The 27,503-nt window shown below is 40.3% G+C and overlaps 1 protein-coding gene across 2 annotated transcripts; it reads left to right on the top strand.

Annotated features, from left to right (window-relative positions):
- On the top strand, positions 1-22,683 carry YPEL1 (yippee like 1). Of its 2 annotated transcripts, XR_013922934.1 has the most exons (6): positions 1-515; positions 4,217-4,499; positions 15,383-15,426; positions 16,851-16,959; positions 18,227-18,453; positions 21,619-22,683. XR_013922934.1 is itself a non-coding variant. In XM_080354969.1 (5 exons), exons 2-5 carry the CDS (start codon positions 4,383-4,385, stop codon positions 18,314-18,316), a joined length of 360 nt encoding a protein of 119 aa, XP_080211095.1. In that variant the 5' UTR covers positions 1-515; positions 4,217-4,382; the 3' UTR covers positions 18,317-22,683. The 2 variants fall into 2 exon arrangements, 1 of the variants encoding a protein (XP_080211095.1); XM_080354969.1 differs by having other exon boundaries at positions 18,227-22,683.
- The last annotated feature ends 4,820 nt before the right edge of the window (positions 22,684-27,503 follow it).

Raw genomic sequence — 27,503 nt, 5'->3', positions numbered from 1 at the left:
GCGTGTGGGCGGAGCGCCGCGCGCCCCCCAGCCCGCGCGCGCCCCCCGCAGCGGCCGCCGCGTCTGTTCCTTCTCCAGCTCCCAAGGGGGCGGGGCGAGCGCGAGGGCGCGCGCGCGCGCGCCGTGATTGGCTGCCGGCGGCGGTGGGAGCGGGTTTAACGGCCGCAGCACCCCCGGGCCGGGGGAAAACAAAACAAAGGCGGCGGCGGGCGGGAGCGGCAGGATGCCTCGGCCGCCTCTCGGCCCTCAGGGCAGGAGACGCGCGCCCAGCTCCCGCTTATGACCCCCGGCTGCCGCCGAGAAGGCACCTTCGAGGCGAAGGAAGCCGCTCCCCCCCGCACCCCCCGCCCCCCTTTGTTTTTCGGTGAGGGCCCGGCGCTGAGCCCTTGCCGGCCGCCGCGTGAGGATCGGGGGTCCCGCTTCCCCTCCTGCCCTTGCCCGCCGAGGGAGAGGGGCCCGGGAGCGCGCTGCTGCTCGGAGTCCGGGCTGGGGAGCGGAGCCGGCACGGCGCAGCGGTGAGTACCGGAGCGTGCGGGCAGCCGGCCCCTCACCCAGTTGGGAATTTTTTTGGGGGGGACGGGTAGGCAGTTCCGAAAGGAGCCCCGTGTTGCACCCCCGGCCGCGGGGGGACGTGGCTTCCTGTGCGCGCGGGGCGGGGGGCCACCAAGGCAACTTTGCTGGCGGGAGGAGGGCTCGGGCGCTATTTATAGCGCCTGGAAATGACGGCAGCGCTGCCTGCCTGCATGTAGCCTCCTCGTTACAGGGCGGGTGGTGATGGTTTACATAATTGGAGGGGGGGGGTAAGGCTGAGCTCGGCGGGCAGCGGTCCGGTGGGGTTCCCCCGTCGCTCCCTCCCGCCCTGCGAGGGCCCCGGGAGCGGTGCGGCGGGTCCCTGCTCGGAGTCCGGCGGCTGGCAGGGAGCTGGTCCGTGTTAGGGTGGCTGCGCACGGCTGTCCCCGGGCTGCGTGCCCGCGCTCTGGGGAAAACGAGCCGTTGTCCTGCGGGGATCGCTGCGAGTGGGAGAGAAAAGGCAACGGCGTCACCCGCCGCCGCGGCTTTGTGCTCCAGTGGGAGGGAGGAAAAGGCTTAAACACGCATGGAGCAGCTGCTCCCTCCCGGCAGGGAAACCGAGGTCTGGCTCTGCCGGTAACTTTCTAATCGCATCTTTTTTTCCTGTTATTTCTCGGTATCGAAAGCGAAAATGAGGCGCCTGTATATCAAATCTTTGAGATTTTTCTCGATGGAGTAATCAAATCGCAGCTTACCGAGAGTGCGTGCGTAGGCATTGTCCGGCTTTGCGGGGCTAGTCAAAGACTCTTTAAGTTTATTTTGTCGTGCCTCTTGTTTTTTTGAGCCCGGACAGAATGACGGAGACGCTAATTGCTCACACATCTTATTTCCCCATACGCGCGTGTGGTTCCAAGCAGCGCTGTGACAATCGCCACGCAGGCAGGGTCGCCGCTTTCCGTGTCTCCCTTGCCGGTGCCCGGCTCTGAGCGGAGCTGCTCTCACCGCCCCCTGCCCAAGGCCGCCCCCCCGCCACGCTTATCGCGGTGTTTGTTTACACATCCGGGAGCAGCGCGGGGCGGGGCCGCGCCTCCGCCCCATTGGTCGCCCAGTGCCCCTCCCCGGTGACGTCACAGGGCGGGGCGCCGGGCGCGCGCTGTCTCTCTGGGGGGCGAAGTGCGGGCGGCGGGACGGGGCTGGTCAATAACGATTCATCCCCCCTCTGTTTCTACACTGGTAGGCACAGGGACAAGTCACCCGAAACATGGTCTGGACAGCCATGTAGAAATGGCTAGGCGGCAGTCTCCGCGCTTCATTTTGCACTTAATACTGCATTTTCTTTCAAATTCCTTAGATCTTCAGGAAACCTGGCATGTGCATGACCAAAGCACAGACTGTGCTGTTGTCCAAGAATAACAAAGAAATGGTTGCCTCAGAGTTTTGCACTGCTTTCCACAGAATGCTGAACAGCAGCTGTGGAACTTGATGCTGCTTGTAGCTATCAGAGTGAAGCAAGGTTGGATTTATTCATCGTTACTAGAACAAGCTAAGAAATTATTTAAGTTTTGAACTTGCATTTAACATCCCACTGTTCTTACAGTGTGTCTTAAACACTTAGGATTGCCTTTTATTAGAAGACAGCAATAGCAAATACAGTTTTATCAGAAGAGCTTTGAAATTCTTCAATTTGTGTAGTTGAAGGACTCAGTATATTGAGTCTGAAAGAGTCCAGATTGCCATTAGAAATGTGAGTTAAAAATACCTGGAAGAAAATTATTTTCCTCTTATGTTCAACTTGCTGAACTTTTGCAAGCATTGAACTCATGTTTCAGTTACTAATGGAAAGGGTCTAATCCAAAGTCAAAACATCTTTGCTTGTGGTGCCTTTCATTCTGAAACCCTGTTGGTTTTTTTTTTGCCACTTCTGTGAATGGAAACAGGATCTGTATATTTCTAACATTAAGAGTTCAAGCTGGAAATTTCAAGGGAACTTCTTTTTAACTTCCAGGATTGTATTTCTTATGTCATCTTTCTTGTACAATCTGTTGCCTCTAATAAATGTGGCTTAATATCTAAGTGTTCTACAAAAGCAATACATTCTTTCAAACACAGTAATCAATCTTCCATTATATAGTTAAATTATCTTGGTACAGTAGGTATATAATATTTGTTTAAATGACTGTATTAATTAAGTTCAGTTCTTCCTACTAAGCGGATTAATACTTCAAATACATTAATGTATCCCTTATCAAATCTATTTTCCTTTTCAGTGACTAACAAAAGCTTAGTCACTGTGATGTGTAGATATGTGCTTTGGATGGCAGCTTGTTCCCATTGTTGCTTTATTTTTTGGTTTGTGTATGTTCTGCTTCATGTCTTGTTTGTGGCTTATCTCTGCCTCTGCAATTCTTTGTATAAGAAACTTTCTTATAGTAATTCCCTCGGTAGTTCTTTAGTCTTCTGCTGCTATCATAAGCCTAAGATATAAAAAAGATTGTGTTAGGCCTGCTGTGTAGTTCACTTTTTTTCAAGAGTACTTTTGAAGCACAGTTAATGCTTCCTATAAACTATCTTTAATTTTTGTAGCTTTCATTATCTCTACTGCTATTGCTAGTACTCTATTGCTAGAAGAGTGGTTAACTGCTACCTGGAGCACAGTTTACAATTGTGATAAGGGTTTTGCATGCTCGTTTTAATAGCTGGATCAAGATACTGTAAATTCTTTATATTGGCTCTCATTTCTGTGTTTGTGCTGTGGACCTACTGTGTCAGTCAGCTGATAGCTGATGACATCAGTGACTCTGCAGTGTTCGTGTCTGGATTGCACATTAACTTGCCACATATAGTGGTAGCTGTGGACCTTTGACAGATGAGTAGATGTTATGAATATTTAGATTCTGTAATTTTCAGGCAAAATCTGAAAAAGGCTTGCTTAGCAGGAAGGTCCAGCCTTCTCACTTTATGCATATAATGTCTCTTACAGGGACTCAGAGAATTAAGAATGCAACTGGGTATTAAGTGTGTAGAATTTACCTTTTATTAGCGACTGTGATTTTGGTAGTAGCATCTGTTAAGACTGTTCTGGTAGAATAGGGAAGTCTCTAATTAGTTTTGGTCAGGACACTAGTCAAAAAGGTCTTTGCCTAAAGGCATAATTCTGCTGAGTTTAAAAGAGGAGGTCTGGATCCCTCAATAGGGTAGTGGCATCTTGCTTGATATTTGACTTAAAGCTAGATGCAATACAGCAAGATTTTTGCTGAAAGCCCAAGTGCAGATATCTGATGTGTGTTTATTGTTGGATATAGCAACTATTTTCCAAGATGTCTTGTCACTTGCTATATTGGAACCAACCACTGGAACTTCAGAGACAATTAAGTTTCTCTAATCTCCTGCATTTTTTGCTGCACGGATGTCCTAAAGAACATACCTGGTATATTGTAGAAAGTGCTCTAGTGTTTCATGAAACACTGTTTGAATCTCTTCCTTCATTAGATATGTGTTGGAGTAGATTCCACTAGCAGAACAGATCTGCTTATTACTGTGTTGAATGGAACTTGAATTGAGCAGCTTCATAGAAAAAAAAGGAGCCTGTAGTATAACCAGGCATTTGCTCTAAATAACACTTTGCTTTGTCTCTAGAATTATTGAATAAGAAGTTTATTCTGGCCTTGTTGTATGCTGCTAATCATTCTGCTCTTTTCACCTACAGGTTGTGACTGTTTCTCTTCTGTCATTTGTGTGGAAAGTGCCACACACACTCCAGAACAACAACGGCTTTTGCTTGCATATTCCAGTGTTTCTTTTGTCAGCGAGTTCAGCAAAGTTGTAATTCTTCAAGTGCCAGCCCTGAGCTGAGTGAGGAGCCACCAGCAGAGATGGTAAAAATGACAAAGTCAAAAACGTTCCAGGCTTACCTGCCAAACTGTCATCGAACCTACAGCTGTATCCACTGCAGAGCCCATCTAGCCAATCATGATGAATTGATCTCCAAGGCAAGTGGTTTGTTTAGAGACCTCATGAATTATTTCTTAACCAAAATGGTTATCCCTGTGTCATTGCTCCCAGTAGATTAGGGATGCAAACTGATGCATACTTCAGAGTATCTTCCCTGAGTTCACTCTTGGGTCATACATGTTGTGTACTGAGGACTGGATATATTCTGGAAACTTCTGAATGTGATGTAAAGGCTTATCTAATATATTCTCTATATTAACAATCTCTGACTACTATCAGGTAGGTACTATTTATGAGCAGTCATATCTGAGAAGTCTGCTAAGAAAATTATCAGAAGAAAGCATGGATATCGGGGTAGGGGTTACTCTGGGCATGGTTATTCCAGATAAAGATTGTTTTTTACTCTATTTGACTGAAGGTCACAAAACTGTTTCCAGAACGTTCCACTGCTGTGAACACATTTACTTCTGCTGTATACCAGTTTCTGAGGAATGTGATTAACCAGAGATGTTCAAAGTAGTTGGACTGCCTAAACCTTAGAGGATGTGTGGATCTTTGAAACAGGCGAGGCCTGTCCTTCTTACCTGTTGCTGGAAGAAACCAAGATTTGTGATGTATGAAATACTTAGGAAAACTTTAAGTTTGGCATAAATACTTGACAGACTGGTTCATTCCTTGCTTCAAATAAGCTACTGACAGATTTGATCTTAATGGCATCCTGGAGAAAACAGTTGCTTTTCAAACCTCTTAATACACATTGCTTTCTATATAACTATTTTGTCAAATAAACTTTTTAGTGGCAAACCATTTTAAACTGACTTTATCTGTTGCTCTTGCCCGTTCCTGTGTTTGGCAGCACTCAGGTGATGCTGGTTTTGAGTGCTGAAGAGATGAGGGGTATTGAGAACGCTGCTACTTCTGAATTGAGGTTTTGTTTGCGTGAGGAGAAAGCATACCTGCTTGATTATCCTTTAAAGGGTTATCAGGGAATAATGGGTCTTCCCTATGCTGCTCTTCCTGTGTTATTAATATTTTTGATCTTTGTTTAGGTCTCAAGACAACTTTTTAAATTCAAATAGTAAAATTTGTAATAGATCTTGGCAGTGTTACTTATTGCTTGTTTATTTGCTTATTTCTGCTCTGTCTTCAGTCTTTTCCCCTAAACAATTATTTTCCTCAACTTAGTGCGTGAGGCATGGCACTGCAAATGTGAAGCAGTGAGCTAGCTACGTATGTAAAATTATGTCAAGAAATTAAGGAGGACTTGTTTTACTTGTATTAACCTGAAAAAAGTTCTTCACTTTCTTTATAGTGATAGATCTTATTTTGTTTTGAGGAAAAATAAGAGAAATATTCAAACAATGTGAATGCATTTGAATTTCCTTTATTTCCACACTGATTTTATTTGAATATAAGGGGTCTTTTTGGCAACAGTGGATTCTAATTTACAAGTAATAATAGCTTCATTATTCACTACATGTTCTGGGCTGAAAACTAGTGGGAGAGGTTGATCTTTCCTGAGCTTCAGGTTGTAGATGCCTACGGGAAGAGAGAAACTTGAGATGTATAAATTCATCAGGAAAACACAATCCAAGCACACGTACTTAATAGCAAACTTTTAGTGGATTTAGATTTTTGCATGTCAAATAAACTGCCAGTTATCGCATGAGCCAGTTGTTCTCCAAGGTCTCAGGAGTTTTGGTCAGTAGAGTATTTTTGAATGCTCTTAAGCAAATCACATGTTCATATTACAGCTTAATAAATTCATTTCAAACATGAAAAAAGTCAAATTTTCAAACAACATGGAGAACTATTTTTAAAAATCTATCTAGTAAAGAGGAATACTTTAAGTTGCTCCTAATGGTGTTGGGAAAAGTGTTAGATATGGATTCTGCTTTTTCTGGCTTCCATAATTTTCAGTGAAGACAGCTTAAAACATTTCTCTACCTGCAGGTTGACCATATGCTTATTTGACAGCTGATCCATATTCTGTCAACTTAAGATTTGACCGTATTTTATTGTCTATATCTGTGTGATAATGAGAAATAAATTTAAATGTGAAGTGTGTCTTTCTGTATCTTTGTAAAAATAAAAAGAAAGTTCTCATCTGTTGTATTTGGAACATAGCCTTAGCAACCTCATCATCCTTTAAGCTTAGCTTGTGTATTTTCCAACATTGGAGAAGTTCTTCTGCTGGAAACAACTGCAAAGCAGTAGTTAGATACACGAATAACTAGTGCTGTCCTGGGCAGTGGTGTGAGGAAATATGTTTCCATTTAAAATAAATCAAATCTTAGGTTAAGCTGGAAAATAAAAACTGAAGAAATCCTAGACAATGTGTAGACAGAACCATAAAAGGACTAACAGATGAGTGTATGTGAACCTTTTTTCTGAAGTTCTCTTAAAGCGCTTTCATTACCCATAGCATGCAATGAACTTAGGTTAATGAGAGAGTTTTTATTTATATTAACAATATCTGTGTTCCTAGTTACTATACCTAGCAGCAGCAAAAATACTTAAATAACCCAAAGTGTAGCAAGTTCATTCTATACAATCTAAAGTTAACTAAGAACAGTGCCATTGCTCTGCTGGTTTGGGTTTATTGATGGAGCAGAGAATTGGACTGTTGACTCTGATTTCCTCCCCCTTCCATGCCTCACTTTAAGAGCCTAGTTAAAAGCTAAGCTCTGGGTAACACTAAATACAATTTTTGGTTACAGATTGTCTCACTTTTTTTCCAAATGCTTGCTATACAATATCACTCCACAACCCTAGTGCTACAAACACTCTGCAGCAGGTAAAGGCAAAGAGTATTTGGCATTTAGCTGTAACTGTTTAATTCGGGTCTTCTCCCCACCCCGCATTTCCTGGGTGCATGGTGATTGTTGCTTTCTTCTTCTGTGTGGTCAGGGAAAAAAAGAGCCAAAGTATATGGTGTACTCTTAATTTAAAGCAGCTACACCTACCTTTCTGATGTGCTTTGAGGTATAAGCATTTGTTATACCTGACACCATAATGCTTCCAACTTTGAATGCTGTGAAATGAGTGGCGTTTCTCTTAAACGTTTATCTGTCAGGGAAAAGCGAAGAGTGCTGCGTATTTCTGTCAATCATCCCTTTGATTCTGGTCCTCAGAATACCAGACTTCAATACAGATTTGCAGTTGTTCTGCTTTTGACAACTGTTGATGCCAATTGTCTGACAAGGATGGCAGTGCACACGAATCACCTTCTCATTTTATTTCTGTTCTGTTTGAGCAGCAGGATCTCTTTCTTCCCTTAGAATTAATCATCAAGCTCTTTTTTTCCTTGTGCCCTTGCTGGTGATAAATTGGCAACCAAGAGTCATGGCAGTGGCTTAGAAATAAGAATGCAGACTAATAAGAGTATAAAAATGTGCTACCTGCACAAGTGAATTCATCATTATCTGTAGTTTTCATTTTTTTCTGCAACTATGAGAGGACTCAACATGTTGCCTTGTGTTGAAATCTGCTTAGTGGTTAGAGCATCTGTTTCTTGGTATTTTCACTCTACAACCTTGTGTTTCCTGTGTCTAGGGAGGAGCTTGTGGAAAGAGGAGGAGTGGGAAGAAGGCTGGTTGAGAACAAGAGTCCCAAACTGGGAAGTCCTCAGAAGTAGAGATGTTGACAGTCTATAGAGCTGAACACATGTGCATGTCTATGAACAGTTGCCATAATAATTTATAATCCCAGTCATTTGGGGAAAACACTCATTTGAAGGATGCACAATAGAAGAAATAACAAACTGTAGATGACTTTTAATTGAAATAAGTGTAATTTTGGCGTGGTGGTAGGTAGCTCTTAGGTACTACTGATTTCCGGTGTTAACAAGTCTACAAGTACTGTTTGTTCTGTTTCTTTGGTGAAGTCTTCAAAGTGGATGTTAAACGTTAAGAAAAACTATTGGACTATACCAGTTTTCACTGTGCTGGAGGATGTTCAGAGGACAGGGAAAGAACCCACAGCTTTTTTACTTTTTTAAAGAAGCAAATGAGTATTTTTAGAATAATATCCTACTATGAGTACAGGCAGAGAAGTAACTTCTACCAGTAAGTAACCACAGGCCTTAACAAAGAGCAAGGCAAAAAGTTAATGCCACAGGAGGCACTTGTTGGATTTAAAATGTTCAAATAGCACATAAAAAGCAACCAAACTGTATATGTTAATAATCCCAACAATTTAAAAAATTGATGTAATTGAGTTTGAAGGGAAAACCTCTACAAGACTCTTTGAAGTCCAATGGAGGTTGCCACTTGTGTGGCCTATACAAAATATATGTATGCTGCTCTTATAGCTTTCTAAAATTAATTTTGTGAAAGGCTTACCTGAAAGAGCTTTCTTCTGGTTTGTTTGTACATGGTAGTGAATGTGCAGTGATTATTAGCAGTAGTGGCATATGTTACGTGAAGAACCTAAGTTTTAAAGCACTTGAGAATGGCTTGTACCCACTAAGTTCCAGTAATTGTTTAGCAATTCAGTCAAGGTCCAACAAATTACAAAGAAATACAAATACCTAATAGAACTCTTGGAAGTCTCGTGGATGTATTGCAAAGGATAATGCTCTGTTACTCAAGGTTGGCCTGCTTGAAAGACTTCTAAATCATCTTAAAAAGTGACTTGATGCTGGGGTTGGAAGAAATTCTGTATTATTTTGTTTAGATGCCTGTATAAATACTGTCACTTTCTTCTGTCTCATTCGTTGCAAAGCATATCTGACCAGAGGGGGAAAAAGTCATATGAAGTCACAGAACAAGACTAGATGTGTCAATATTTTCAAGAACACATTCTGCATAAAGGTACATATACATAACTGTCATTGACCTCACTGGGAAATCCTCGCACCTCATGGTTAAATTTAGTTCTCCAAGGCATTCAGTATGTCTGCTGTTTTATTATTGATGAGAAGGGAAAGTCTTCAGCTTAAATAGATGCCAAAATATTTTTAGCCTTGCTAAGCAATCTGTGTTTTTGTCCTCTGCTGTTTAACTGATGAGTTCAAGAGGATTTTTTTAAGGTTTTATTATCTGTAAGTAAATGTGCTGTTCTTAGCTTGATTCAATTTGATAATCTCCTTTGCTTATGATATAAGAGTACTTGGAAAGACAGATGGGCCTGTTGTATGCTTGAAGGCCATTTTTGTTCAATGCTGAAAATATTGAGAATGGGCCTAACTTTATAAATATTCTGGTGATTATTTTCTTGAAGAGGCTTCTAGTTTTGGGGTTCTGTTTTTTTCTCTTGGGGGAAGAATCTAGTTTTTGGAAGAGAAGCAATCTCCAGAAAACATCCAAGAATAGATTTGAAGGCTTAAAGGAGCTGCAGTGTGTGCAAAGGAAGGGTTCTTCTCTATGGGTATTTTGACATAGTTATTTCTGAAACAGATGATGTATAAGTCAAGATAACTTGTCCTGCCTGACAAAGTCTTCACTTCAGGAAGGATTTGCAGTTCTGAGGGTGTAATTTTTTAAGGTTATTCTCTACATATTGAACTTTATAACTTCCTTTTTAAAAATGAGTAAATAACTGAATGAAAATGTAATTAAAAAAAATTAATACATGTTATGGAGTCACCTTGAACTTGCCTAGGAAGGAGCTGAGCAACATTATCTCTAGTTGTCTGCAGTATTAAGGAGTTAGATCTGAGAGAAATACCAAATGGTACAAATAATTTTTTCTCTGATAATTTTATTTGTCTGTAGCTTGTGTTGAATTCAGTTTTCTGAATTTATTTCGCAAATCTTGAAGTCACAGGATATTCTTACAGTCCGTGGTGCATCTTACTGAGAGGGTAATTTCAGACATTAGAGCCCTTATATATGTATTTCTGGTTTACCTTAAAAATGCTACCCCTAAGAATACTGTCTTCTGAATTTCTGAGTAATATTTCTTTGAATTGAGTATTTGTTCAGAATACTAATTGAGGTTCATCTGTCTTGGCCTGTGAAGTGAACTCTAGCAAATTGAAGGAAACTGAAGAAAACAAAACAACAACCCCTTTAGACTTCTTTAATGTCCATTCTTTATTCTTCCATGTTATGAGTAGCTTGCAAACTGTGCTTAAGGAACATAGTGTTAATGCAATTTTGACTTGCTTATAATGTCTGCAATACCTTTAATACATGAGAAGATGCCAGTTTCGCTGGATGTTTTCTGTGCTGCATGATCCCTAGCTGCACAATCTAATCCCGGCTGTGGGGAATAATTAATTACATAAGCTTTTTGGTAGCTTCCCTACCCATGCCCTTAGGTATGCCTTAGGGCAGTAGATACATGTTCTGCTTAACTGATACTTCCTTTTCTCCTCGGTAAAACAGTTAATCCTGGTGTTAGAGGTAATGATGTGTTTAACTTAAAAGCACAGGTGATACCTAATTCTGCAGATGTGTACTGGTGTATAAGTGAAATGTTGATAGAGTTTCTTTAATACAAAATGTATTGCTGACAGAGGTCTGTCAGGTGGCTTGAAGAGATCATAATACCAAAGTATTGTTGCAGTTGACCTTAGTATAGTTCCCAAGCAGGTACTTCAGGCTGTGCTGAAACACAAAGTTATGGATCTTGTAGATCTTCCTGTAGAATTGGACAACTAGTCAAATACATGAATTTTCTAGGGAAAAAGTAATAAATCACTGCAATATTAATAATTGAGGACCATGAAAAAGCAGACTTAAAGCAAGTTTGTTTTAACTGTGAATCGTTGAACCTAGCTTCAAAGTAAAAATCATGGTTGATGTGAGTTGTGGATGACAGTTGGTCACACTCTTCCACTTTCTTCTAATTCATCTCTACTGGATGGGACGCATATTTAAGACGCAGTTCTAATGGAATGTTCTGGTTTGGTTGTGATTGCTGTATAGCGCTAGCAACTTGGACGTGCCGAACAAACCTTGCAAAGCAAAAGTTTGCATAGCTGATGTTTACTCTTCAGAAGAGCCGTTTGTCTGGAGACTGGTTTGAACAGTTATGCCTGTTTGTCCTTGATGCTGCCATTTAAAATATTCTCTTCCTTTGAGGAGCTGACGCACAGGGTGTTTAACCTGTCAGCCTCTTAAAATTCATATCAGTATAACTAAATCATACAGTGCAGAGTGTGAGAAACTTCATGCTGGTAAAAAACCAAGGGTTTGTTCAGTAGTAATTTTTATTCTGGTTATGCAAAATAACTCAGTTTATAGCCAAGTTACAAGCTTAGCAAGCAGTTCAGGTGCCAAAATGAGTTGTCCCCTTTTTATTTCTAGTAATAGGATGCATCAGGAAGTAGAGCTCTGATAATGAATCTTGCATATACCTGTTAGTAGGTGGACCCTACATATAAATCAGTGTTCTGTGGTCAAGAGAATGCCTGTGTGACAGACGTACATGTTTTTGTGTGGTTCAAATAGTTTTTCTGGGGAAAGGAATGTCCTCAGGTATTCATATGAATAAGAAACTATAACTCCAAAGCTCTAACAAGTTGAGAAATTAATAAGAAAAAAGGCATGGGAATGTAAAAACTGGTATCTTTATAGTACTTCAGTCAGCTATAAGAGTTCCACATGGATGGATTGCAGACCATTAAAAGCTCAGTGGCACATGGATGTTGTGGTTTGACGCTTGTTCTAAAGGAAAACCAGAGTTGCCTAGACCCAGATTCTGTATCTCAGAACACAGTAGCACAAGTTGCCACAGGTTGAAGTTATGTGTAAGTGATGTAAACATGGAGGAACTCGTTTTTCCCAGCTGGACTAAGAAACAGTTGTTCTATCACATGTAAATACAATGTTTAGCCTCTAAACATGTATGTAGGCGAGAAAGATGAATCAGCCAAACTCTATGAAGAAGCAGCCAGGGAAGGGGGGAATGGAGGAGCTTTTCATGGCGGGCTGTGTTTGAACAGATTTTTCTTTCTAAACCCACTCTCCCAGGAAAAGGTTCTGGTTTGTGTTGCTTTTCCCTCTGCTCTACCCTGATAATTCCAAAAATTGGAAGGTAATGAAAGTAGCTGTTTCTGAGGGGAAAAAACCTAGGAGATTACAGGGATAAAACAACCACGAGGGGTGCAGGAAAGTCATATTTAAAAATACATCAGGAATAAAGAAAAACTAAAGCAGTACTTTCCAACCTGTGGTTTGTATTTCATTTGGCTAGAACTTTTTTCAGCTTATGAAACAAGAGAGGGGAAGGGCTCCTTTTTCTGCTATTCCTGGCATCCTGTTACTGCCCTCTGCTTAATTTTGAGAAATGCAGGGTCAAAGGAGAGCTTTTATTAGGTGGTATTAAGTCAAGACTAAACATAAACTTGGCAGAAATAATTGCATAAAGTAGTCCAAAAGGTCTCTTGACTGTTGATTTGTTCTGTAGTCTTTTTCTTTCCCAGCCAGCTGGGAAACTTCAAGTATGGTATATAAGCAGTTTTTAAAGTGATTGTGTAGCACCAGACAACCCCCCCGCCCCACAGTAATTTGTATACGACTGGCATGTGTAATTACATGTAAATACAGAAAGTAGCACATGGTTCATTTAGTAGGAGAGAGTATTTATTGGTGCAGTTTGAAAAGAGATTTGTGAATTCTAATTTGCTAAATAGAGTTTTTAAAGCAAAGAGGAGAAATGGCTGCAAATTTTTAAATGTATGATTTTTTACAGTAGCTTAACCAAAAATAATGGTCGTCGTTGCTTTGAAAGTTCCTTTCCTTAACTTCAGGTACATGAAACAAGGGAGTTATACTTTACTTCTTAGTGAATAAAAGGACCTTTAAAGTGTTTCCTTTGCTTTTTCTTAAATTTTGGGGTTGCACAACTGAAGTTTTCTCTCAATTCATTTATAGCTTACTCAGGCTAGTTATTTGTTAATAGGTGGGTTTTGAGAGTGTATACGCAAATAGTTTTTGTCTCCGTCTGCGGTCAGCGTTCTCTACTTTGTTATCGATTGTGAGACACTGGCTCTAATTTAGAGAGCATCACTTATTCTATAGAAACTACAGATTGCAGAGTTTGTACCATTCTGTCCGTTTTGTGATGTGTTCTTAAGTATCTCAGGAGAACCAAACTAGTGATGGGTGGGTTGGGTTGGTGGTGCGGTGTATGTATTACTTTCTGGCAGAGCTGTTGGGACTAGACTCAGCTGAGTCTCTCCTTTCAAGGTCGCTCTTACCTGAAGTTTTAGCTTTCACTGGACTGCATTTTTTTCCTCACCTTGTGAAAAATAAGACTTGCAGTCCAGAAAAATGGACAGAGCACCTTTCCTTTTGTCTTTGCTGTAGATGAAGAAATATGTTCTGTGCCTCAAAATCTCCATTCAATCATTTTAAATGGTTGCTAAGATAATACTGAAATTTTAATGCTATAAACTGTTAAGTAGAACTTCTCATCTTAAGGTGAGATGTTATGAGTAACTAAGGGCTGTATGTAACCAATTACACTGCCACCCTTGCTACATCCACAGCCACAGGTTTAACATTGTGTTGCAGTAAATAATCTGGTTAATGTTGATCAAAAATGTTCATTTATATACATTTCCCTTTTACATATTTTTTTAGAAACTGTTCTGAGTAAGTAGTTAAGATACAACAATTACTTGTGTTGGTAATCATTAAACTGGCAAAAGATCTATTTTGGTGTCAAGTGACTTCTAATTATATAAGTAAATACATATGAGAAGAAGAATCCATTGCAGAAAGGTCATTTTGCCTATGGTTCCATGCCTCATGTTACTAAAACCGGTCAAAAATATTCAAGTTGAGATTTTTCCTTCCAAAAACCTTCCATGTTGATCTAACACAGGTTTCAGATAAGTTGGTCTTTGATCTTCAATACTAGAACTGCAAGAATTCTTTAAAAAAATGGTACTGCCTCTTCAGCATAGATGAAAATGTTAATTTTCTTAGAAAGTAGGTTAGGGAAGGGAAATTCTGGGGAAAAAAACCCAAAAAACACAGACAAAATTAATACTGTTCAGGTATTTTTAAAATGGAATTCAGTAGGGAAGAGAGAAAAAAAGAAAAACTCCATTTCAGTGTGATCCTGTTTGAATGGGAAATAATGGCTATGTCTGCAGTTCAGAAGGAACAAATCAACAGATAAAAGCAGTGATGTGTCTTACATACATGTTTTGATGTTTTACCTGTGGCTGGATCTGGTCTGCTCATTAAGTTTTGCCGGGATGTTTGTAGCTCAGGCCTTTACACCTTCATTAGTGTTTGCAGAGTGCACAGTGGAAGAGCTGCTGGTTTAGTTTGGTCCAGAAAGAACAAAGCTGTAGTTCACAGGCATTGAAACTGCTCTGCAAACCAAACCAACCCCCATCAGTGTGGCTGATCAGCGGTTTTCTGCTGTCCTACTGCTCGAAACTAAAATATTAATTTAGATTCAGGCAATGAAGTCTAACAGTCATCTTTTGTCTGTAATCTATCAGGAATGTGGGAGATGTGAAAGTATATGGCTGCGCTTAGGTGTTTGATAAGAATAATTGTATTAAAATAAAGCTGAGCTTACAAACTGATCAGATGCATTTCCTGAATACAGTGTGCTGGTTTTATGATTGGTCCAGCATTTTGCCGGACTTGCATCAAATGATGCAATTAAAATGAAATAAAGCATCTTCTGCTGGGTGCAGTGGGAGAGGACAGAGGAGATGGAAATAATTCCCTTTGAGTTAAAAGCAGATATTAATTAGCATGAAGGATGTCCAGGAAAACGAGAATTGCTATCTTGCATTATAGATGTTTGCATTATAGACATCTTACATAGAAAAATAATACTTAAAACTGTTGCTAAAAATGTAATGTGACTTAAAGTAATTCCCTTGAAATAGTTTGTATTATGTTTATATGCTTACTAACATGCCCTTCTGGAACTAATTTTTTGTTTGGGGGAGTTTTTTGTGGGTTTTAACAAATGCAATTTGTTTGTTTGTTTGTTTCAGTCCTTCCAGGGCAGCCAGGGGCGCGCCTACCTCTTCAACTCTGTGTAAGTATGTTGTTATGGTTATGCACACTACATACAGAGTCTAATCTTTTTTTTATGCTTCATACGTGGAAAGCAGTAGGAATTAGTTTAGCTGCACTTTGCCCTGTTCTTTTTAACATTGTCTTTACTCACCAGCAATAGTTACTACAGACCTACCTCCCTCTGCACATATTAGTTTATCTTCTATTTTAAGTAATTCTGCTAATAGCTGAAAGTTTAGGGGAGGTTGTTGATTTGAAATTCATTTTGTGTATGTAATGATAACTGTCTTGAATAAGAGTTGTCATCCTGAGATGGTCCAGAAATTAAAATATATTGTGTGACTGTAAATTTGCTTTAGAGAGCTCTGCCGTAGTCCAAAGAAGAATTTTCCAGTGTGATAGTTAGGTACATTTACAGGTTAATGTTCCAGCAAATTTGGTACATTTTAAATGACCTTGAATATTGCAAATGTGCTAGAGGCAAAAGGTCTCTGTGATCTTATCAAGCCTAATATTTGCAATTTTAGGCACGTCCTACCCATGATATAAAGCTTTTTGAATTTGCTGATAGATGTATTTTAAGTTTCTAATATGCAGGATTGCATTTTTGTCTCCTATTTTTTCAGCAGTTTATTGTGTTGCAGCGTTTTGGAAAAAGAAATGCAGTTAAGTGTCTCAGTCTATTTTAGACCAGAATAATGGAACTATAACTGCAAAGGATTTGATTGCAGATCTTTGAAACTCTTTTTGTAATGTAGTCTTTCAGTGGTTTCTTGGGACTTTTGGTATAACTGTAATAGTAAGAATTGGTAATAAAACCAGCAAAAATGGCAAAATTTTGCTCTCGTATAACACTGTCTAAAAATTTGTTTAGATTTGCCTGATGTTTTCTGCATAGACTCTTCTTCATGAAAAAGCCAGCTTGATGCAGTACTTCATGGGATCTTTTGTTTTTATATTGCTGGTTGTTCATCATGGCTTAGTCTGCTGATCTGTAGCAAAGAAATGTTTATGAGGCTTTTTCCTTGCTGCTATTTTGGAGCTGGTTCTAAATTCAGCTGTTGGTGCTGATTTACTGGTACAGATTTCCATTATAGAGGTCTCAAATTGGTTTTGAAGAAAAGCCCAAAACTGTAGAGGTGTCCAGTTACTGCTTAGTGCTCTGTTCTCTGAAACTTTAACTGTTCAGCCTGTCTTTGTTCATGGGAGGACGTGGGCATCACCGACAGTTTGCTCTTTAGAATAGCCACTTGAAACAAGAAAAAACAACCCCATTTTTTCTTCCTGTCCTTCAGCTCAGTGACACAGAGGAAGTTACTTTTACAGCATTGTAGAAGTTAGGGACTTTTAACTATTACTTGTCCTCCAGAGAAAAGGTGGATACCAGGTAAGAAAAGAAACTCCCGTGCAGTTAACATAGAGTAATTTCTCCTTCTTTTTCAGGGTAAATGTGGGTTGTGGTCCAGCAGAGGAGCGAGTTCTTCTGACAGGCTTACATGCTGTAGCAGATATCTATTGTGAAAACTGTAAAACCACTCTTGGATGGAAATATGTAAGCAATATACTTAAGTCTTCAATAAATGTTTATATGTTGAAGCACAGATATTTGAATAGGCCATAGGGCAGCATCTATACTGATAGTTAGGTGAGTTAGTTGTAGTGCTTTTGTATATATCAGACTCTAACGTAGTTTTGCTTCCTTATATCTGCTGGGATGTTAGAGTAGATAATAACTTCATTCTCGACTGCAAAGCAAGCAGGAGCTAGAGGTGCTAGTACAGCTATCTAGTACAGCTAGTACACCTATTAGAGAGCAGCATAGGGGAAAGGGACCTGGGGGTCCTGGTGGACAGCAGGATGACCATGAGCCAGCACTGGGCCCTTGTAGCCAGGAAGGCCAATGGCATCCTGGGGCTGATTAGAAGCGGGGTGGTTATTAGGTCGAGAGAGGTTCTCCTTCCCCTCTACTCTACCCTGGTGAGACCACATCTGGAATATTGTGTCCAGTTCTGGGCCCCTCAGTTCCAGCAGGACAGGGAACTGCTGGAGAGAGTCCAGCGCAGGGCAACGAAGATGATGGAGTGGAGCATCTCCCTATGAGGAAAGGCTGAGGGAGCTGGGGCTCTGGAGCTGGACAAGAGGAGACTGAGGGGTGACCTCATTAACGTTTACAGATATCTAAAGGGTGAGTGTCAGGAGGATGGAGCCAGGCTCTTCTCAGTGACAACCAGTGATAGGACAAGGAGTAATGGGTTCAAACTGGAACACAAAAGGTTCCACTTAAATTTGAGAAGAAACAACTTCTCAGTGAGGGTGGCAGAGCCTGGCCCAGGCTGCCCAGGGAGGTTGTGGAGTCTCCTACTCTGCAGACATTCAAACCTGCCTGGACACCTTCCTGTGTAACCTCATCTGGGTGTTCCTGCTCCATGGGGGGATTGGACTGGATGAGCTTTTGAGGTCCCTTCCAACCCCTGACATTCTGGGATTCTGTGATGTGATTTCTTAATGTTCACTTAAAAAAAAAAAAAAAAAAAAAAAAAAAAAAAGGCTAAAATTCTCTAAGCAGTGAGAATGTGGAGAGTTCTAAAGCAAGATCTGTCACGCAGTGGATCTGCCCATTCCACCAATGAGAACTTTACTCCTCTTTCCTTCTCGATGCTCTTCATCCTCTCTTTCCTCCATCCCACCCTTGATTTGGTGTAACCGATATGGGATGTTAGCCAGAATGTCTCCTGGCTTGTATTTTTAATGGAAGTTTGATGTTTAAAATACTGAATTTCCCCAGCTTAATTCGGTGTCTTGATTTTTCTTTTTTCCAGGAACATGCTTTTGAGAGCAGTCAGAAATACAAAGAAGGAAAATTTATCATTGAACTTGCCCACATGATAAAAGACAATGGCTGGGAGTGAATTATAACCTTTTTCCTTCTGTTTGGACAATATTCTGTGGAACATGCTTTACAAAGACTAAAGCAAAGGAAGAGCTTGGCTAGAGTGGCCCTGGGAATATCACTGAACTCTGAAACCTCACAAATGAGTAGTGTAGTGTAAGTGGCTATTTCAGGCCATATTTGCCTTTTCTCCTTGTGTAAGTTCCCTCTTTTTGTACGTGTATTATTGTGTGAACAGTTGTTTTGGAACATTTTGGATGACCTTTTTCTAAACTCTCTCAAACTAGAGAAACAGTTCACTAATTGAAAACGGATTTTACTGGTTAGCATCTATCTCTGACCTATGCCTTTAATGCTACCTTCTGCTGTGCATGCTTCTTGCCTAAACACCTACACTCCAGTCCTGTAGAAGTTCTATACCTGAGCAGTCCGAAAGAATGTATGGGATGGGGTGCTTTTTTATATGTAGCAATTTCTGATGTGTTTGGCAGTGAAGAGGATGCAGTATTGTAGTTATTTCTTTTTTTAAATTTGAGTGTACCATAACCTGTGTACATCTTGTAGGTGAATTGGTTAAAGGTACAGTGCTCACCTAAAAAATATTTCAGTTGCACTGACTGAAGTTAGCAGGTCTCAACTTGTTAGGAAAGGTTATGCTAGAGGTTTGGTATCTTAATGAAATACCTTAGAAGGATTTAAAATCAATAATGCTATAGAATATGTTCATTTAAGACCAATATATTCCCTAAGGAGTTTGCTGGATAATAAATTTATAAAACTATAGCTCGCAAGATTAAAAAGGCAAAAAAATATATGCATCTTCTATTTTGGAAAAAAAAAGAAATTAGTCGGTGTATTAAAAAAAAGTTTTGGTACTGTACCTTTGCCAGTAACAGGGACTTGTGCATCAGTAAAGTTTTATGGCTGGTTCCATGTAACTGTATAGTCCTAATGCACTGGACAAAGAGGTTGATATCAAGGAAATTTGCTGAAGTATTCTGCTTCTGCTACCTTTGAACAAAAGTATTTATTTTTGTGAGAAATGGCCAGAGCCTATGACATGAAAATTAATATAGAACCTGTAGAAAAAGGAGGGGTAATAAGAGGGAAGGGAAGTTTGACTCGGTTTTTCATAAAATAACAAGATAGTTTTTAAAACTTGGGGGTGGGGAAGGGGTTTCTTGGTTTGCTGGCTAAATCATCCCCAAGTACCTTTTTAATAGAAAAATTTGTATGAAACTCGTCTTCTCTTTTGTTCTCACGCTGTTTCTTAAATGGAATGAGTTAATGAGAGAAACTTCTGGAAAGTGTATGCACAATATTAGCTGCTGGCATCTGCATGCAAATTCTGAGCAACTATGAAAGAAATGCTCTACTTAAACTTGCTAACTTTATTTTCAAATTAAACAGTCTCCAAAGACCTTTTGTATTTTGCTCCTTTTAATACTTGGGGACAAAATGTTTGGAAAAAAACCCTTTAACACTACATAAGTACTATAACTGAACAATATGGAAGCCTTGCAATACAGAATCATTTTCTCTCAATAACAATTCTAATATTGCACCTGCAAAATTTAGTCATAGGTGCTATTGCTGCTGTTATGTTTTTGGGAATCTCTGATAGGCTTTCTGAACTCTGCTGCACTTTAGAAATTTTGTCATACCTGAAAAATTATGCCAATGGGTAGGGGCAATACAAATCCTTAAAACCAGCTTTCCGGTGTCTTCATGGACAGAGAGAGAAGAGAGTTCACCCATGTTTACGCATTCTCTGTGATGCAGGCTGGCTACACTGCATTCAAGATGTTGTAGTGAACTATACCTAGAAACTAAAACCAGAAGAATTGGAGAAGTAGTTAAAGCTGTTGGTTTCAGTCCGGAGACCTGAGGTGGTACAGCCGTGTTCGGTCTGGATTTTGTGGCTTACATGTTTACTAGTTCACGTTCACACCGTCAGGCTTCAGAGTCTTGTTTTTAACAATGTTGTTGATGCAAGAGATGGGCTTTGCTGTTGTCTGTCTCTTGATCTTTTTGACCTGGAATTCTTGGGACGTTATTTTCCTCTATTGTAATGTGTGTTGCCAACAAAGGTGGCACTAAAACTTCTGTCAACAAAAAGTTTGTATTGGCTTCAAAGTCCAGTTGCAATGTTGATACTTGTGAACACGCTGATGTGAAGTTCATGTCTCTTTGGGCTTTGCTTATTTCCTGGCTACAGCCTTGTTGAAGCAGTACACTGGACTGAAGACAAAAGTAATGACTGCTTTTCAGTAGAGAGCTGAAATTAAAGGAAATATGTAAAGTATTGAAGATTTTTCTCTCTAAAATTGGGGGTTTGGCTATCTCTTGTTAGTAAGTTAATGCTGTCTGTAACACAGTCTGGTTCTTACTTAGAAATTCAACCTCTTTCTTCAGTGCATTATTTATATTTCAAACTGGACATTTTCACCAAAACCTTAATTAACTTTGATGCCAAAGGCTGGGACTTCATCGAGTGTTTAGCACATAGAGCTTCGGACTACTGGCACAAAGAGTTAATGATCTATATCTGATGATTATGGCTTTTAAGAGAACCAAACAAAGCAATATTCGTTTTGGTCTTTTGAGAGTTAATGCTTAGGAGGAGTAAAGAGTAGAACTAACACAATTGCTATTTCATGCTGCCATGTAACAATTCTTGAGGCTCACTCTATTGAGGCTATCTGTGAATTTTCTTCCTGTGTTGTTTGGCAGCATCAATGATTATTTTCTCCCCTTGTAAAGATGTAGAGAGTTCTTGTTATTGGTTTTGGTGAAAGTAGAATCCAGATAGAAATGGCTGCTGGCTGATGTGAAGAGCTCAGTCTGGTCACTGAACCTTCCCGCAGTCATTTGAAAGAAAAAGAAACTTACTTGAAAAAAAATTTTACTAAAGCATTTTCCCTCTAACCAATTTTTGTAATATATTAAAGATTATATTTAAAGTTTGTATGTGTTTGCTCTGGGCAAGTTTACTTCCCCTCCAACTTGAGCACTTTTGTTACTTGTACTGGTTATTTTTATTGTTGGTCTTAACATTTATTTTGTATTTCGTTTTTTATAAACTGTAACAAAAAGCTTTTGTGAACCTTTGTTTCTTGCTGGCTCTTTCTTGGACCAAATGAACTGACTATGAGCTGGCTTAGAAGAAATGTTCATTGGGATGCATAGGAATTTGCTAGCAAAAATGTACATGTATTGAAAGTTGTTTTTTCTCTGAACCTCTAAAGCCACGCCTGTCCTAAAGTAATTAATCATAATTTGATGTGACTTTAGTAATCTGACCACACATGCTCTGTCTAGGTCCAAAGCAATGGCTGTAACAGTGGTGTCCAGGACTGGGTCTGCCTCCAAACACGAGTCATTCTTTGGCTGGTCACTCCAAGTACATTTTGATTAATAAAAGGTGATGCTGCCATCTGTAAAAATTCTATTAAGTTGCAAACTTGCTGTGAAATAAGCTGCAGAATTTGGTGAGAGATTGCGGGCGCATCAACCCAATCACTCTTTGCTATATGCCCAGCAGTTTAGTAATCTCAATGTCATCTGCCAGTAAAAAGGGCCAGAATATTAATTTCCTTTGTTCATTGTAAGCTGTACAATGACGGACTGTGTTAATGAAGTTTGTTATAATTCCATCTTATATTCTCACTAGCAAGGCCCAATGCAATGGCCAATCTGAGTGGTGTGCCTTGCATGCTTGCCATCGCAGTCCATGGGAGAGGAGAGGCAATACAGTCTGTGACATTTCTTTGAGTTCAAGTCTGGCCTCAGAGGTTCTGGCAAATAGGCATCACTGTGCCCATAACCAGACGGTCAGCCAAATTTCTTACTGGTGTATTGAGTTAGTGCAAGAATTCATGAATGCCGTGTACCATTTTTGATGGACTTAGGCTTCCCTTTGACTAATGCTTGTAGAGCTTTTTCTGCACGCTCATCTCAGCAGTCAGATTGCAAGAGTAGTGACCTACAGTCTCGCAGACCAAATTTCGAACATCTCTATTCTTTGATATGGCATTGAGTGGAAGAAGCTGTCAAATTATTGTTAAACTTTTTGGACACTTCATTGTATTTCCTTGAGACTCATGTTGAGCCAACCAGCAGTACGAACACTCAACGCAAAAGGAACAGACACTTCAGAGGTTTCTTTTAAAAGGACTGTTACAAATGGTTTAAGGCCTAAAGCATGAGTCGTAAATGGCGGTTGAGTTGTGCCTCATTGTTTCTTAAACTCTTTACAATGCTTTCTTTTACAGGTGACATGGCTGTGTTGCTGTTTTGTCCTAGCAATACTGTACATTATTTGTTGTTTCACTATATTGTATCTACTTGAGGTATCACAATAAAAGCTTTCAATTGTTTTGTTGAGTTACTTGTTATTTTTGTGATGTCTTTTCCTGCTTAATTTAGATTCTCATGCTTTTTTTTCCTCTCTTAAAGCTTTTAGTTGCTCTTAAAAATCTTAACCGTTGGTTGAATCTGATTTTTATGTGGTTTTAAGAACGTCACTAAACGTTTGTTCTTTTTCCTTTCACTGATCTTCCTAAAAAATAGAAAATTGCGGTGCTACTTTTAGAGCTTTGGCCTGTTTGGAGTCAATCATGGAACTTCTGCAAAGTGCTTTCAAAAAGAGAGTCAGTTTGTGCATACCCCAAAACCGACTTTCAGAGGAACTGTAGGAACTGTGTGTGTTTTCTGTTGCAGTGTCTTGGTCACCGTAGACCAAAGGAGCACTCTGAGCACTGGGACTCCATCTGTTATTTCTGCTTTAGTTGGGAGGAACTGCTATAGTTCCTCTAAACAAATTAACAGTCTTCTCACGTGTTAGTGGAGTTAAAGTCTCCACTGTGAGTCAGTAACAAGGATGTGGTGAAGATGGGTCTTCTCCATCCAAGAACCCAGGTCATAGTGGGCTTCATATTGACTCAGATGTAGGTGTTTTATTTGCAGGAGACACGGTGTGCTGCGTGCATGGCTGTGAAGGGCTCCCACCAACATTCACACATGAACTTTCCCTAGTGATCATGTCAGTACATCACCGTGTGTCCATAGCAGCAGGTTTGACAGTGGCTGTCGGGTTCTCCAGTAGAAAATCTCTGTGTAAAACGGCAGTTAGGGTAAGAAGGGGTTATTAAGTAGAAGGGAAATGATTACTGTGATAAGGTGGCTACTTTACCGCTGTAACCCCTTTGCAGTGAGGGGACACTTGACTCATGTTCAGCCTGGAATCCACTGGAGCCCCCTGGTCCTTTTCAGTTTGAAAACGGAGTCTGTGGCCCTCATTGACCATTTAGTAAATTGTTACACCAACCAAAGTGATGTTTTCTCCTGAAAATTTATCTGTAGATGGTCATACTGATCTTAATGATTATGATTACAAAATCAAACTGGGGCTTTATTATTAAACACTTCATATTTGAAAGACTTCATATTATTAATTTTAAAGACTTCAACCAATACCTCAGTTTAAACAAATCTCCAAAAAAGCTCTGTTGATATACTGATAGTAAAATATGCTTTAAAATTTCTTAAAATTGTAGCAAGGGAATATTGCAGTGGTTTAGTTTACTCTTCCATATGATAACGGGTGTAGGATTATCCTTAATCACATTAAACCATGTGAAATAAATTCTATTCAAGGCAGTGCTTCACATCAGACTTCCTTGCTAGTACAAGATGTAGGTGTGTGTTAGGTAATATTGAAGTGGTGATGAAATTTTCCTGGAAGCTCTGAACTCCAGGGTAGGCTAAATTGTGTCATTGTGATAATTCAATTATTTTTAGCAGGCTAAACCAGTAGGGTACATAAAATTCAGATTAAAAATGTCAGTTGTTTCCGTTTGAACGCTTTGGTTGAACTAGGAAATTAGCAGTAAGGATTCATGTAGGATTTTGGGGGGAGTTGGGGTTTTTATTTGGTTTAGTTAAATGTTCAATTACTGAACATTGGCAACAGTGCATCAAATACGACCCCTGTGGACTGCCTGAGGCTGAGAATGAAGTCATTCGGTGCAGGTTTATTCAGTGTCTCTTCAATAATCCATCATTTCATCTCACAGAGGGATGAGGATGCTCTACATATGAGATCAAACAACATTTCCATCTTGAGGAAATGGAAGATAGCCTGCTACCCTTTCTTTTATTCATGCACTTATAAGCTGTCATCTCAGGCTCCTTTTTTTTCTTTTTAACCTTTTCTTGGCTTTACTGTCTTAGAGAATGATAAACTATTACCAGATCCAAAAAATATATATATATGGATAAAAATGGCATTTTTTGAGAAATTTGAGTATTCATTGAATAAAAACCTAATTTTTGACATGGGTATAATCAAAGTAGCAAAGATTCAAATAACACAGATGTATCTTTCATGTTTGAGATGATCATAGTAACATCCTGTTGAGTTCTGGTGTAGTAAAGGGACTTTAAAAATACCGTCAGCAGTTGGATCACCAGAATGATACTGGCAATGTGAACTCCAGTGTTGTGTCGTAACAGCTGGAGCATCTCTGACTTCCAGATAGATGCAGATGGGCAGATGCCTTACCTACAAGCTGGGAACCTTCCATTTTATGCCTTTTTGCCTCTGTTAAATTTAAATAACTGGACCTTAGTCTCAGTTAAGGGTTTTTCTCTCATGCATGAAACTCTGGTTGTAAGGTCTCTATTTACAAAATCCAGTTATGCTAAACAAGAAAACAGTCACAACTAAAGGGCTGCCCATGTGAGGTTTCCTTTCCATTTTGGTCTCTTTCTCTGCCCCCTCCCATGGCTCTTCCCCATAAGGTCCAACCCATGGAGCGGAGCAGAACACCTGGGCTGCCACTCGCACCCCTGACAAGCAAAGCCGCTGTGGATTAACTGAGGCTGGACAAAGTAATTCCTTGGCTGTGAAGCAGCTCTACTGAGCCATGGAATTGATGAGCATTAACTTGCTTCTTGTATAGTGAACGCTGAGCTAACTTGAGGGTTTGGCTCTGTCAGTTCTACAGCGTTGCAGAATAAGACTTGAGCTGAGGTCGCTCACTGCAGCGCTGAGGGTCTGAGATGCTCTGTGATCCCGGCAGCAGTTTAATCTATGCTCGTGTTATGTATAAACCTAATTGCACAAAGAGTTTACCTTAGTAAAGATCACTCTAGAAAGATAATGTAGTCTTTTCAGTATTTAACAAAATAACGGGCAGTTCTTGCTCAGTCTGATTTCTGTATTTTAGTAGCAAATAGCATAGTTTAACTTCTTACCCAAATAGACTTCAGAGGTTTCAAGCTCAAGCAAAGGCAATGGCAGGACCAAACTAGCCCTTTATTCAAAACTGAATTTGCATCCTGACATTAAAATGTGTACATGTATGCAAATTCCATCACAGCATGGAACATCATGGCTCATCCTCTACCTGCAGGAAGGGATGCAAATGTTGTTTAATTTTCAGAACACCTTTATGACATCATTAGCAATGATCGTCTGCTTTATTTTACACCTGATGAAAGTTAAGTTAGTTTTACAAAATAATTTATGAGCAAAAGCCTCTAGTTTGGGACCTAGAGCTGATGACAGTGCAGCAATGATGTATGAGCATCTGAAAAAGTTTTCCTGCTCCTATGTATCAAGAATTAAAACTTCAGTGGATTAAACAGCTGCTGATTTCGCTAACCTTTCTGTTCTGCATGTCTGTACAATACATATGTCAAAGCTGGTGGCCTTGTCCCTTATTGCATAAGGCAGACTATTAAGGTCATACGAGATTACAGCCAATATCATCTTGGAATTTGGCTACATCCACTTCTGATCACACACTGGATTTCATCAGGTTCCTTTGTCCCTAGAAACAAGAGCTGACCTGCACAGGTACCTTCAGTCCCTGTGTGTTTGGGATGACGGCTCATTGTGTCAGTGTGAGAATGGGGAAGGGATGTTACTGAATGTGGTCAAAGTTTTCAATTTTTTTGAGCTTTGGGTGGAGTGGCATTATCAGCTTGGTTTGAATTGTGATTCAAGTTATTTGTCCATTTCAAAGTGAAATCAAGCTTCTTTCTGCGTGAATGGTTATTCAGAATGTTTTACTACTGAATTTATGACCCGCTCTTCACAGAGATACAACACTAAAAGTGAAAAAACCCTAAAACCTGACTGCAGGAACTCTGTGCATTGTCTGGTCAAACATTTTTCCCCAACTTTCTTTAAAAGCCCACTAGAAGTCAGGGATCTTGTGACAGGGAGCAGGGCTGCCAAGGGTGAGAGGAGCTTGTTTTGCAATTGGGCCTGGGGGGAGAATTGCTACATCTACAAGCCAGGTTGCAGATGTAAAATGTGCTTTTGGGGGCTGGGGGGCTTTCCTAAACAAATATAAAGAGATCTTCTGCCATGCACAGGGGAAACCTGTTGATATTATCACAGTGAGCCTTTGGTCTGTTGATCTGGAGCTGCTGGGCACTGTGAAACCATTTTGAGAGACACAAGCTAAGCACCATAAAGGCAGGTTTGGCAGGTACGTCAGGCGCTGGGACAGGAGGCGAGGGCTCCGATCTCTGCAGCGCTGGGAGGGCGGCTCTGCCCCCCAGGAAGAAGCTGAACCTTTACAAAAGAAGTCTCCTACAACCTGCCCTGCAGAAAGAGCACAAGTGCAATCCAATGGGAAAAGATGAAATTTTGTGACAGTCCATGTCCCCCACAAGCCATCTATCTCTGTGCCTTGTGTTAAATGGCAAATGAAACTCTGCTTTTTGTGCACCCAGCAGAGAAGGGCGCCCCTGCTCCGACCCCCTGCTCTCTGGGGCAAGAGGCCCTTTCTGGCCGTAATCTCCTTATAGGCCTGAATTAATTATCTGTTTCCCACTGGCGGTCAAATAAGCATAATTGCACTGGATGGCACGCTCTGCTTCGTTACACAGTAGAACTGATAAGACTGTAAATCTGCTTGTCTACTTAAATTATCTTCCCTCTTTTCTTCCTCTTTTATCTTCCTCATTTTACCACTTTTTAATGATATCCGTAACAGTCCAAAGTCTGCAGCATTTTGCTTTTTGTTGTTCCTCTTCTTTCCCCTCCAGCATGCAATACCCACGGGGCAGCACTAACAATTCATGGTTACACGCTGATATTTCACGGTGTTTGATTCACTGCATGACCAGGGAGCCGCTGTGTTTCCACCCTGTCCAGCTGGACCCTACGCCCATCCTCAGACCTCAAG

Source organism: Nesoenas mayeri (assembly GCF_963082525.1).
Source record: "Nesoenas mayeri genome assembly, chromosome: 17".
Lineage (NCBI taxonomy): Eukaryota > Metazoa > Chordata > Aves > Columbiformes > Columbidae > Nesoenas > Nesoenas mayeri.
This window is presented reverse-complemented; position numbering and strand designations above follow the sequence as displayed.